We start from the raw sequence: 12,369 nt of genomic DNA, 5'->3' as shown, positions 1-12,369 counted from the left end.
GATCTGATGAACTATAGGGAGAGTAATTGAGTGGAATACCCAGATATTTGATTGGAAAATCAGATCTCTGACGATCCAACATAGATGCAAATCGAGAAGCTTCTGGTTCAGAAATTCTAGTACTTAGCACTAAGGATTTAGCAAATTTGATGGTTAAAATGAGAGGAGTTCAAAGGAGTATAGAATGAATTGAAGCACTGATATATGACTTGAAGAGGCATTCTGGAAAATAATGGTATCATCAGCAAACTGCAGGCAATGTAGGTGACTGGTGATAACAAGAGTTCTGATCCCAGAGATGAGTTATTCGTTGGCAGCTATTTTAAGGATTTTAAGGTATCAGCTGCCGTTAAGAAAGAGAGAATGTGATGAGGGATCCCCTTGTTTTAATCCGTTCCTGATGTTGAACCATTTTCCCAGGCCAGCATTGATAAGCAAAGCAGCTTTGGAGATGGAAACCAGACCATTAATCCACCTGCACTGGTGACTTACGAACTCTCCTGCTTCGAGAACTATGATAAGGAATTTCCAGCTAAAGTTATTATAGAACTTTTCAAAATCATCCTTACAAGGCCATCGTTTTCCTCCAGTGATAAAACTTCGATTGCGGAGACAAAGCTTTCAGAAATGCATCGGCCTTTGATAAATGCTGATTGTGAATGAGAAATCAATGAGTCAATCCTGTGAGCAAGACAATTGCTAGTGTTTTAGAGATAATCTTAATAATCCATTAATTAAACTAATGGGCCTATAATCTTTAACCAAGCAGCAATTATATTTCTTTGGAATAAGAGTAGTATAAGAGTAATTTCCCCACAGATTGTTTCCCAGTATCTCTAATAGAATGAGAAAGGAAGACCTCCAGGCCCCAGCGATTTGTCTTTAGCTAAGCTAAAGATAGATCTAAATTATTCTTCTGTGGAAGGACGTTCAAGATCGCTGAGGATTTGAAGGGGCCTTCAGGCCCCATCTTCAACCATTCCCAGAAGCTTGGAAAAATAAGCAAAGGAAGTTTGATGGATCCCTTCCTGATGATTGATGGGAACCCCATGATCTAAAACTTCAGTTATCTTGTTCTTTCTCCTCCGATTGCTTACGAAGATATGAAAGAATTTGGTGTTCCTATCACCATCCTTTACTCATTGGACGTGGGATCTTTGTTTACACATCAACTCTTCTCACAATTCGATCTTTCTTCAGCAGAAAGGCCCCTAGTTGCTTCTTCCACATCTAGTTTCTCAATCCGGAGGATATGTCACTTCTCCTTTGGGTGATATTCCCAACATTTTCCTTACTTCAACATCACAAAATAGCTCAAAGACATCAAAAGTATGAAGACTATTGTTGTTGCAGTCTCCTGCAACAGGAGTGCTGAAGTCCACCACTGACTAATGATTTCAACCAGCCCCGGATCAGAGAGCCACAGATTTTCAAATCGAACAGGACACGCGCCAAGTTTGTTGGAGGATTTGGAATTGAGGTTCAGCAGAAATGGGATATGGCCGGATGTTGCTCTAATCAACAGGGATAGGAAGGAGAGGAAATTCCACTTGCCCTTTCAAGGAGATGAAGCAACGGTCAAGTTTGGCTAGAGATACTCTAGGTTCGACCCAGTGAACCTTCTAAAGGGAACTGCAGTAAACTATATGAGTTAATAAATTTATTGAAGATCCTTGATCCTGCAGCACTACTCTTGGCTCCTCCTTGGTCCGATGAGAATTGAGCGACATTAAGATCCCCTACAATCAACCATAGACTAGAATAAGATGATCAGATATTCTTAAGCTCTTTGAAGAACCCAACATGAGTTTTTTTATCATTTGGTCCATGGACATTAGTATGAAACCACTGAACACCATTGCTCCTGAGAGTGAACAACATGCTCATAGAGAAGGTTCCAACATAACAAATTTCACCATGAACCATCTTAGAGTTCTAGCAAAGAGAAGACAAGCTGATGAACCATTAGCATTTTTGGCCTGCCATTGGTCTAACTTGAGACCACAGACTGATGTAAAAAGCTTAGAATTGAAACGATCCAGTTTGGTTTCTAAAAAGCATGCCACCCAGCAGTTGGATGATTTGATAAGGTCCTTAATGATTCTTCACCTATATGCCATGTAAAAACCTCTTGCATTCCAGCTTAAGATTGACATCTAATGAACGCGACAACAACCTTGAGGAAGGACAAAAGGAGATGGAACAAGATGAATACATGTTGAGGAGAATTTGAGGGAAGTAGACAATCTTTGCTTCTTCCCATAGAGCTTCCAATTTGCATTTATTACATACTTGGCACCAAAAGAACAACAACCAAAAAAAAAAGAAACACAGAACACTTGAGGAGAGAAGTAGATTGGAAATCTGCCTCATCCCACCAAACAAACCATGTTGAACCGGAACCAGTGGCATGGAGACCCAAAACAGCAATCCATTGAAGCGAGATTAGAGCTACTCAAAACAGTGATAAATTGCCTTCACTTCTATTTACGTCCTGAAAGAAACACCCACTGGAAGGCAACTTGTTTTGCATCTCAATTCATTCCAGGTTCTCCAAACTACTAGCAGAAGCAACAGGGTCTTCTAGAGTGGACGAAGGCCACGGCCTTTACCCAGCTTGACAAAGTCTCCGGCAGTAAGAGAGTTGATGAAGAGAAGGTTTTCTACCTAGAGACTCTTCTCTTCAATCCCTCAAACTTCCAATTTATTTTTTCTCAGTAACGAACACCACTTAAAAGTTGCTGGGGAAGATGAGCTAGCTACAAATGGTCTAGTAGAAGCCAACCGAGTAGAAGAAAGACACTGTAAAATCCCTGTAAAAACCTTGCAACAGGGATTAGAGAAGAAAGACAGGTGGAAATGTTGGATGGTTTACAGGGATGATTGTGATACTTTCAACTGCAGGAGACGGCTTAGAAGTCACATCGAATTGGTTTGCAAAGCTAGGAAGCGAGGGTAGGAGGAGGAGAGAGACGTTTGAATTTAAATTTCCAATGGGAGAATGGCAACGATCTGGAAATAGGCAGCATCTAGGGACGATCAAACTGGTTTTAATAACAAGGGTTGATAATTAGGTTCAACAAAGCCTTGGCCGAGTCCAAGAGGCTGGCATCAGCAAGTTTGTACCCAATACGGTACACCACCACACATAGATGCCTTTCGTGCTGCCCCTGCCACATCTAGGGTTCCACCTCTCTGAGGATGTACTTCCTGAACAGAAGAGATGATGTTTCAACGAACCTGATGAGGGAATGTGGCCCACCAGTCCAAACCAGAATTCCCAGTCACTATCACCATTGTCTCCTTGAAATGATGAAGAATTAGCAATAGGCACCTGAGCAGAGTAAAAATTAATCCCGACTTTGATAGTGTAAGTGTATGGACTGACAGTAACTTCCAGCCCCTCAAGAGTTGTCAAAATATTTTCATAAAAGAAATGAAGATCAAAACTATTAAGGTCTTCCCATCAGAGACTCGATTTACTGGCTCAATAAAGCCAAAACTAGAGCAGATTCACATCAAGTGAAATAAGATTATGCCTGAAAGATCTAAAAAGCAAGAAAAGGAGTGGATGGAGATTGAGTTGGAGTTTCATTCTAGCCAATTACATAGGGAAATCATGAATTGCCAGTTTGAAATATGCATTGCATGACACTCGTTTCCACATGTTAGATATTCATTAGGACAAGCAATACATGCATTAGAAACAATCTGATTTTGTGTTAGGTTACATCACATTTATGCTATAGTTCACAAAATCTATAAAAGAGAACTTCAATGCCATCCGAGGGAGTATACTCAACTACTCAAAAAAAATGTTGGACCTAACAAAACCAATTTTATTACAGCAATCCCTGAAGTTTGAGCGACCATCAAATTGCTTCTAATGCTAGGGCGCATGGTATCAGTTTTGAAACTGATTTGAAATTTCACCTTTGAATTTGATTAGATTGATTTCCGTTCTCTCTTTGATTGACTTCCATTGATCCCTTAAATCATGTACTTATAAAACTAAGAGGACGAAATCCCCAATCAATCTTACAGCTAACTAGAGAGGAAAGCCTTCTTCCTTTTTCCTAGAGATTACAGAAACACATCCGCTTAGAATCAGTGCTTAATTTTGACACAAAGCCCTATATAATTTAAGGAGACTAAATTAGATCTAGAAACCAAAAACGAATTGAGCTTTGGTAATCATACTCAACCCAACTCAACTAAGTCTTAATACTAAATTAGTTGAGATCAGCTATACAAACTTTTTTCCTCTATTCTGCTCCGTTTAGGACCATACTTTCTTAGAGATGTTGAGATATCAAACCTTTTCTAACTATTTCATCCCATAGATGTTTAGACTATCTTTACCCCTATTTCTTTTTACATGTATCTATAACTTCTTTATATTGATATATCCCTCATCTTATACTGCAACATATCCAAACCATTTAAGTCATTCTTCACGCAATTTATCCACAATTAGTGCTACTTCCATCTTTAAGAATGACTTTGTTTGTTATTCTATCTTTCTTGGATTACCATCTATCTATCTCAACATTCTCATTTCGACTACACTCATCTCATGCACATGTTGTTTTCTAACTATTTAATATTATGTACTATAAAGCATAGTATGTGTATAGTTGATCTTAAAAAATTTCCTTCAACTTGGCAGATATGCGATGGTCACATAACATCCCACTTGCACTTCTCTATTTTATCCAACCGGCTTCAATCCTGCAGATAATATCCTCCTCAATCCCTCCTTCATTATGAATAATTAATTCTAAATACCAAAAATGATCACGCTTTTGACTTTATGATCTTCAATTTTAAATCAAACTTTATCTCTATTTCTAATTTGACTAAAAATGCATTTCATGCATTCTATCTTGGTCCTACTTAATTTAAAAACCCTTAGATTCTAATATACCCCTCCATAGTTCCAACTTATGATTAACCCTGAATGTAGTTTCACTCACTAAATCCATTAGTAAAAATTGAGGATCAACACTAACCAAATTTTGAGACATATGATAGATGGACTGAAGTAATCATGTTGTGTAGGAATAGATCTCCATTCTTCTCTACTACATTGTGGCTTATGTGGCTGTTATATTGCATTTAATTATAGCAACTTACCAATAAAGAATAGAAGATTTTGCTTCCTAAGCCACAACTGAAACAGGGGGAAGGTTGGGGTGGGGGGTGCAAACTTTCATACTGTATTAACATGAAGTTTGGAGGGGTGGCAGAGAGATCTATTATGTATCAATCTTGTTTTATGGTTTCTTGAGTCATCTTACAATAAGAATGAATCCGGAGTCATGATACTTGCTAACAAGTTGCATTAAACTTCTGTGTGCATTTAACTTGATTTGAACTTATGAATTTAACCATCCAGTTATGGATGCCTAACAAGGCAATATTGTGCTTCATGAATAAGCAAATATCAATTAAAATGCACTAAAAAAAATCTTTCAAATGCTTTGGTTGGAAAGACACATCTACGGAGGAAGACAAAGAGAATCAAGAAAAGAAATGATATCCCAAACTCCTATCCTGCAGCTTAACTAGTGGATTTAGTGCTGCTGCTCCACATGTACCTAGACAACAATCAATTTATCCGCTGTATCATCACAATTTTGGGCCCCGACATATGGAAGCAAAGAGCTGCTACCCATCTTTTTAACTGCTTGTCATAAATAGCCTTCCGGCATGTTCAACATAGAGACATTCACAATCAAAACCGGCAAAATTCCTTATAATCAACACTTGTAAAATTCCTTATAAATCATTATAGTTACATATTTAGTTCCATTCCTCCACCCAGTTATCTCATTTCCAAAATTACAGCACCCAGAGATGCAACTAAAAATTTTCCTAGAATACAATATCAGTGCAACTTCAAAATTTGCATTAAGGGCTTGTTATAGGCGTTCAGTTGCCCTATCCATGACAAGACCCCTAATGGAGGGTGGGATTGTATAAGCAGAGAATACAAAGGAAAAGGGAAGAGGGGGAAGGTGGAGCCATTGCTTCCTGAGTCCCAAGTTCTTTTCAGAGTACTAAATCCACCTAAAATGGAGTTTATGGTTTCTGTTGCCCTGAAAATTTTAGGATGCAGTAAAAATGCACTCCCACAACAATCCAATTATCTGCCTCCTTGAAGCTCATCTGTTCACACATTCACACTCATGTATCACAGGGATAAGCTGGTCATTCATCCAAACAGGCCCTATATCTGCTGGGAAGAATTTTGAACTTCAGCAACATTTGTGATCCAACATTTGTTAACTATCGGAGAGGTTAAGTAAAAGGTCATATGTTATTATCAACATCTAATTAGGAGGCTGATTTCAAAAAATCTTTAAAAGTTTTGAGTAGTAGTTCCAAGCCATTCACAACAATTTGTGAGACATGAAATCGTCAAAACATTCCATAAGAATGAATTTAGCTCCACAAGAACAACAATCTGACGATAGTCTTCTCTCACTCTCCCGAGAAAGGGGAGATGACTACTCATACAATAAAACTCTAGATACCTACATTGGATGAAAGACAAAAAGGAAAAAATGTTCTTAGAATGATCATTAACACTACAAGCACCAATAGTGTTGCTGCTACAAGTTTGTACATTCACAAAGAAGGGACAGATCAATAGCAATTAATTATAACCAAGATATGACAGAGGACATAGATCCTGAGCTTGAAAGTTTGGAATAAATACAAATATCAATTTCTCAGAACAAACCCACAAATCTCAAATATACCTTCAATTGAAATGACAGTTGCAACTTCGAGTCTACATATCAGTATAAGCTAAGACCAAATATAATAAAGTACAAAAGATCTCATCTAATGTCTACCTATTCATTCATTTCCATCGATTGCACTTTATCATTTCTATTGAACACAAAACTAAAAGGTAATGCAAGTAAAAAAAGGGTAAAACCTACTCTTCCCAAAGACATTCTTCTAAGTTAAGGCAGAGAAGACCAAGAAACCTAGTGCCTTATCACAAAAGCAACTAATAAGAAATAGAAACAAAATCACTTCTAAGGAGCTCACTTGCCTAAATTATTTAGTGCAACTTATATCGACATATTTTATGTTTACAACCCCAAAATTCATTATCAAAAGCCATCGCAGTCACCAACAAGCCTATATGTTTTGAGGCTGGCTTAAAGGATTGTTTTTACCAGTTGCAGCTATTAATTATTACATCATCAAACAAAACCATCCAAGTTATCATAGTTCTCCTTCTCCTTTTTACTTGACTTACCTATGAAAATTTAAGTTGTCTCAAAACAACATACTTGGACTTTGCTGATTATGCTCAAATAATCCCATCCATCATCCACCACTTTATCCTCAACTGACAAAGCTTAACTTTATCATTGCTCATTTATTATCCATCTATCTCATCCAAACAAAATCCTGCACCCAAAACAAGCCTATTTCCATCCTTAATGCCACTCATATTCCCCTCTTCCATGCCTGCTGGCAATTAATTCTTGGGTTTTGAATCTAATTGCACATGTACAGATTCAGGTTCTCTCACAGAAGCCTAGGGTTTTGAATCCAAATCACAGAGGTGTCTGTTGGAGAGAGAGAGAGAGAGAGAGAGAGATGTGTTAGGTTCCTTCTAATATTATTCAAGCTCACCAGTGCAAAATCAACTACAGGCTACTCACAGCAACATGGCCACTTCTTGGGTTTGGAACATCAAGAAGGCAAATTCTGTTGTTAGACAAATTGAGGATAAGTGGCAATGACATCACATGAAGGCATCCTTAGCCAAGCCTACATCGTCCCCATCCATTAGTATTTCAACTCTTACAGTACAAGTTAAAACAGGCAAAAGTGCAGCCATGTACTACTCTAAATGATATGAAACCGAACATAGATCCTCATAGCATCTAGACGTACAGCAACAAGCAACCAGCAAACTTCAGCAAAGAAATTGAAGCTTTGAAAGACAACGTTCAAGAAGAACAACCGAGATATCATATGAACATTTTCATAACTCATAAAAACAACAAGCAACCTCCAAGCCAACAACTAAATACAACTAACTCTCCAGCATTCGTAAATGAAACCCATCTTTTGACATTTGATATTTCCATCCAACCCCACTATCACATAAACAAAGATAGTGGAAATACTAGTTTCCTTCCACTGCTTCTCCAGTCTCTATGGGGTAAAAGAAGAAAAAAGAAACAAGGAATGAAGAAGAAGAAGAAGATGACGATGATGAAAGCTTACGATTCAATTCAGAGATTCAGAGGTTCTCCATCTGGATGGAGCTCTTCAGGGGCACATACTCCCCGAGATAGCCGCCGAGGTGGTCGTAGAGCGCGCTCTTATCAATCTGCTGGTGGTGGTGGCTCTTGCACACGTAGTAGAACACACTCTGCACCAGCAATCCCACCAGGTTCAGCACGACGAGCACTGCCACGAGGGCCCCGCCAATGAGGACCTTGGTCCCGGTCCCAGCCTGGGCGCTGCCCTCCTCGTCGGGGCCCTTGACGACGACGGCGCGGAAGGCCCAGCCGATGAGGCCGCACAAGCCGAGGTAGGTGACGACGAAGGCGGCGGCCATGCGGGCGCGGCCGCGGAGGAGGTCGCGGCTCTTGGCCATGGCGGCGAGGCCGCAGAGGGGCTCGAGGACAGAGACGACGCTGGCGAGGTGCCAGATGGCGGAGATGTAGACATGAGCGGCGAGGAAGGCGAGGAGGACGAGGGCAAGGCCGAGGAGGAAGGAGGGGGAGTCGACGGAGGGGGTAGCGAGGAGGAGGAGGAGGACGGCGAGGGCGAAGGCGAGGTTGTAGAGAAGCATGAGGAGGGCGACCCAGAGGAAGGTGCGGAGGAGGCGGGGAAGGATTGGGGGGATGGCGGCGATGGTGGAGCGGAAGGAGACGGGCTTGGCGGTGTAGAGGGAGGCCACCGTGAAGACCACGGCTGCGGTGGCGAGGAGGGAGAAGGTGAAGAGGAAGAGGAGGTAGACGAACTGGTAAAGAAGGAGAAGGGCCCATCCGCCAGAAGAAGAGGAGGAGGAGGATTGGAGGTGGCGGAGGATGGGGTGGGTGAAGAGAGTGTGGGCAAGGACGGCGAAAGAGAGGGGGAAGACGAGGGTGAGGGTAATCAGGGCGAAGGTGCGAGGAGAGGAGCGGGGAATGGCGACGGACTCGCGGAGGACGTCCGTGAGAGTCAGGGACTCGAGCTCCTCCAGCTGGAGATCCATGGATGGCGGTGGGGGTTGGGATCGGAATTTGGCTGGGAAAGAGATGGCAGTTGGGTGGGGGTGGACTACTTGAGATAGGCTGCTTTGGAAGGGGGAATTTTGTTTTTTCCTCTATTCCTTCTTTCCTTGTAATTGACCCGGTTGTGATCTAGAGATTCGGAGGACCTGCCCGTGCCCTGATTTCAGCGCATTGGGTCGGGTAACACCCGGTTCGTTGCCATCCCCACGAGCGATGGTCGCTTGTTGCCGATCTGCAACCATGGGTTTTTTCACGGAGAGGCAGATTTTGTAATCTAGTGGTGCAGAAAAGGGCGGCTGTTCTTGTTTTTGCCATCATTTTTTTTGACAATTATCCTACGTAGAGCTCTTGAGGGACCATTATGATGTGCTACGCGGAGACTTCAATCCACCTATCCCCACATCTACGTGAACCTTGCCGTAGTAATTTGGCTCGGCTCGGACTACTTATGTGGGATAGTTTTTGTAAGGCCAAAAAGTACTTTTCTGATCCTTCAAAAATACTTTTGGATAAAAAAAATATTTGGTAAAAATTTTGAAAAACTGTTTTAGCTTTTCGAGAAAGCTAAAATTAGTTTTCTGGAAGAAGCTTCATTTTGGAGCTTTCCGAAAAAACTATTTTGAGCTTCGTCGGAAAGCTGTTTTTTTATCAAAATATTCATAATAAAATATAACAATTACATACTTTGTCCCTTTATAAATCTAAAAATCTGTTGGAGCCCTAATAAAGAACTCTAACCATGGACCAGACTCCCTTCCATGCAAGAAAAGATATTCTTGTTTCCTTTTATTGTATTATACTATAAATATAATATTATATTACATTATATCATAATACATTAATATGTTATATTAAATAATTTAATATTATGTTATATTATGAAAAATTAATGTACACTAATAATTGTAATATTTTGTACCTTTATTATTATATTATACTATAAATATAATATTATATTACATTATATCATAATACATTGATTTGTTATGTTAAATAATTTAATATTATATTTAATTTTTAATAATTAAGCTATAGTATAAAATATTATATTACTATATTATAATAATATTATATTACATTACAGTAATATTATACTATATAATATATTTATGTATATTTAAATTATTGGCTGCTTGGCAGAGAGCATAGCACAAGCCGATGGCAAGAAAAGATATATGCACAGACGTGCTACCAATGTTGATTAGCTGATAAGAAAGTAATCGCAACATAGGTTCAGGTATCTTGATCTTGAAGAAATTTTATCATTATCATAGCACCGTTCGAATGAAACAAATCTCAAAAGGGGTGTAGCGCTGGGCTACAACAAAAGTGTAGCACTAGGCTATAGTAGAAATCTAAGTTATGCCTACTCTTAGAGCAAAAAGTATTGATAAATTAAAATAAGATAAGATAAAATGATTTGATTGATGAGTCGAAAGTTAAATACAGAATACAAATCCAATATTTATGAGACTATATAATAACCGTCCACTCTTGATGGTTGCTGATGGGAGGCAAAATGGATCGTCCTACTCCGGCATGGAGTCACCCAATTCCGGCCAAGTAGGCCAGACTTCAGAGCCAAGCAGGCCATACCTCGATCTCGCCAAGAGCCAGGCCGACTTCGGAACCTGTCGATAGCCGAGCTGACCTCAGCTAGAGGCCAGGCCGACCTTGAACCCTGTTGAAGGCTGAGTAGGGGTGCAAATGGGTCGGGTCGGATCGGGTCTTGGGTGACCCCGAGCCGACCCGGTTTTTTGTTCGGGTCCTAATTTTGGACCAAGACCCGACCCGGTTGAAGATCGGGTCGGATCGGGTCGGGTCCGAGTTGAGTCCGGATCGGGTTCGGGTCCGAGTCGGGTCGGGTTCGGGTCCAAATCGGATCCAATTTTTTTGTATTTTTGGAAAAGAATTTGGGCAAATCTAATTTGGTTATATCATAATTATGAGGTGCTGGGTGACCCATGACTTGAAAGACTTGCAATTGATCTCCAGTCAGAACAGATGACCCCGGCTTACTAACTAAGTCGATCTACAAGCCAAATTTCACATCACACTATTTTTTGTCCATATGACTGATTGGACGGAACTTGGTGCCTCCCAGATCCCCTCTCACGAGGACAAAAAAAATCCCAGACCTTCTTCCAAAATCCAATTCCATTGCAGAAAACTGGCACATGACCCATATTCAGATCGGTGTTCCCTCACTTCCTCCCTGTAAAAGTTAAAAAAAAACAGAAACAAAAAAACCGAAGGGAAAAAAAAAAGCCAGCTACCGAGATACGAACAAGAGGTATCAACAGTGTAATAGACCGAGAGAAGATCCCGACGGACCAATAGTGCCACGACCCACACAAAAAAAGAAACAAAAAACTCTCTTTTGCTTTTTCTCTCTCTCTCTCTTTCTCTCTTCGGGTCCATTCGGATCGGATCGGGTCCGTTCGGTAAACTCAGACCCGACCCAGAATATGATTCGGGTCCAATTTTAGGACCCGACCCGGACCCGCGGGTCCTAAAATTCGGGGTCGGGTCTACGCGGGTCGGGCCGGGTCGGGTCTACGCGGGTCGGGCCGACCCATTTGCAGCCTTAAGGCTGAGCTGACCTCGGCCAGAGGCCAGGTTGACCTCGGACCCTGCTGAAGGCTGAGACGACCTTAACCCTATCAACCTTGATCCCGTCGAAGATCCGGCGGATCCTTAAAACAAAAGGAATGGTTCCTCCCCAAGACCTAGTATAGCCCATCTCAACGACTCTCATCGGCCTGCCCGGGCAGCCGAGCGGCCAGATCGTACCATGTGGCAGACCCAGAAGCTCCCTCTGCAATTCTTCCTAGATCGCGGTGTTAAAGGCCAGTCATTATGACAGCCGCCTCCGAGGGTAGAGCATTGATGACTTGCCCCTCACATATCACCAGGTAATGCCTCGGGAAAGAGTGCACACACAATGCATTAAAGAGCCTCCTTGACCACTTCCGTTTGGAATGATGTGGTGGATCCTCAGAATAAATCTGAAAAGATATTTTCCGAATCCTCCGCCCGCAGGATTGATCTCCGTGCTATACGCCGCCTCCAACTAATAGCCAGTTGATCACGAATTGGCCCAAGACTT

The 12,369-nt window shown here is 41.1% G+C and overlaps 1 protein-coding gene across 3 annotated transcripts; it reads right to left on the bottom strand.

Annotated features, from left to right (window-relative positions):
- Positions 1–513: 513 nt before the first annotated feature.
- Positions 514–9,354, bottom strand: LOC103713518. Of its 3 annotated transcripts, none has more exons than XM_017844375.3 (2): positions 8,263–9,354; positions 514–681 (listed from the first exon to the last, which is right to left on the bottom strand). In XM_017844375.3, the coding sequence occupies exon 1, from the start codon at positions 9,239–9,241 to the stop codon at positions 8,279–8,281; it is 963 nt and encodes a 320-aa protein (XP_017699864.1). In that variant the 5' UTR covers positions 9,242–9,354; the 3' UTR covers positions 514–681; positions 8,263–8,278. The 3 variants fall into 3 exon arrangements, with proteins under 3 accessions (XP_017699864.1, XP_008798698.1, XP_026662932.1); XM_008800476.4 differs by lacking the exon at positions 514–681 and adding an exon at positions 2,245–3,334 and having other exon boundaries at positions 8,263–9,353; XM_026807131.2 differs by lacking the exon at positions 514–681 and adding an exon at positions 2,246–3,303.
- Positions 9,355–12,369: the final 3,015 nt, after the last annotated feature.

The sequence above is a fragment of the Phoenix dactylifera genome, unplaced genomic scaffold (assembly GCF_009389715.1).
Source record: "Phoenix dactylifera cultivar Barhee BC4 unplaced genomic scaffold, palm_55x_up_171113_PBpolish2nd_filt_p 000089F, whole genome shotgun sequence".
Taxonomy (NCBI): domain Eukaryota; kingdom Viridiplantae; phylum Streptophyta; class Magnoliopsida; order Arecales; family Arecaceae; genus Phoenix; species Phoenix dactylifera.
Note: the sequence above shows the minus strand (reverse complement) of the source record. Positions and strands in the feature narration are given on the sequence as shown.

Excerpts from the sequence above, each read along its gene's own strand:
- LOC103713518 (XM_017844375.3), bottom strand. The coding sequence starts at position 9,241 with ATGGATCTCCAGCTGGAGGAGCTCGAGTCCCTGACTCTCACGGACGTC.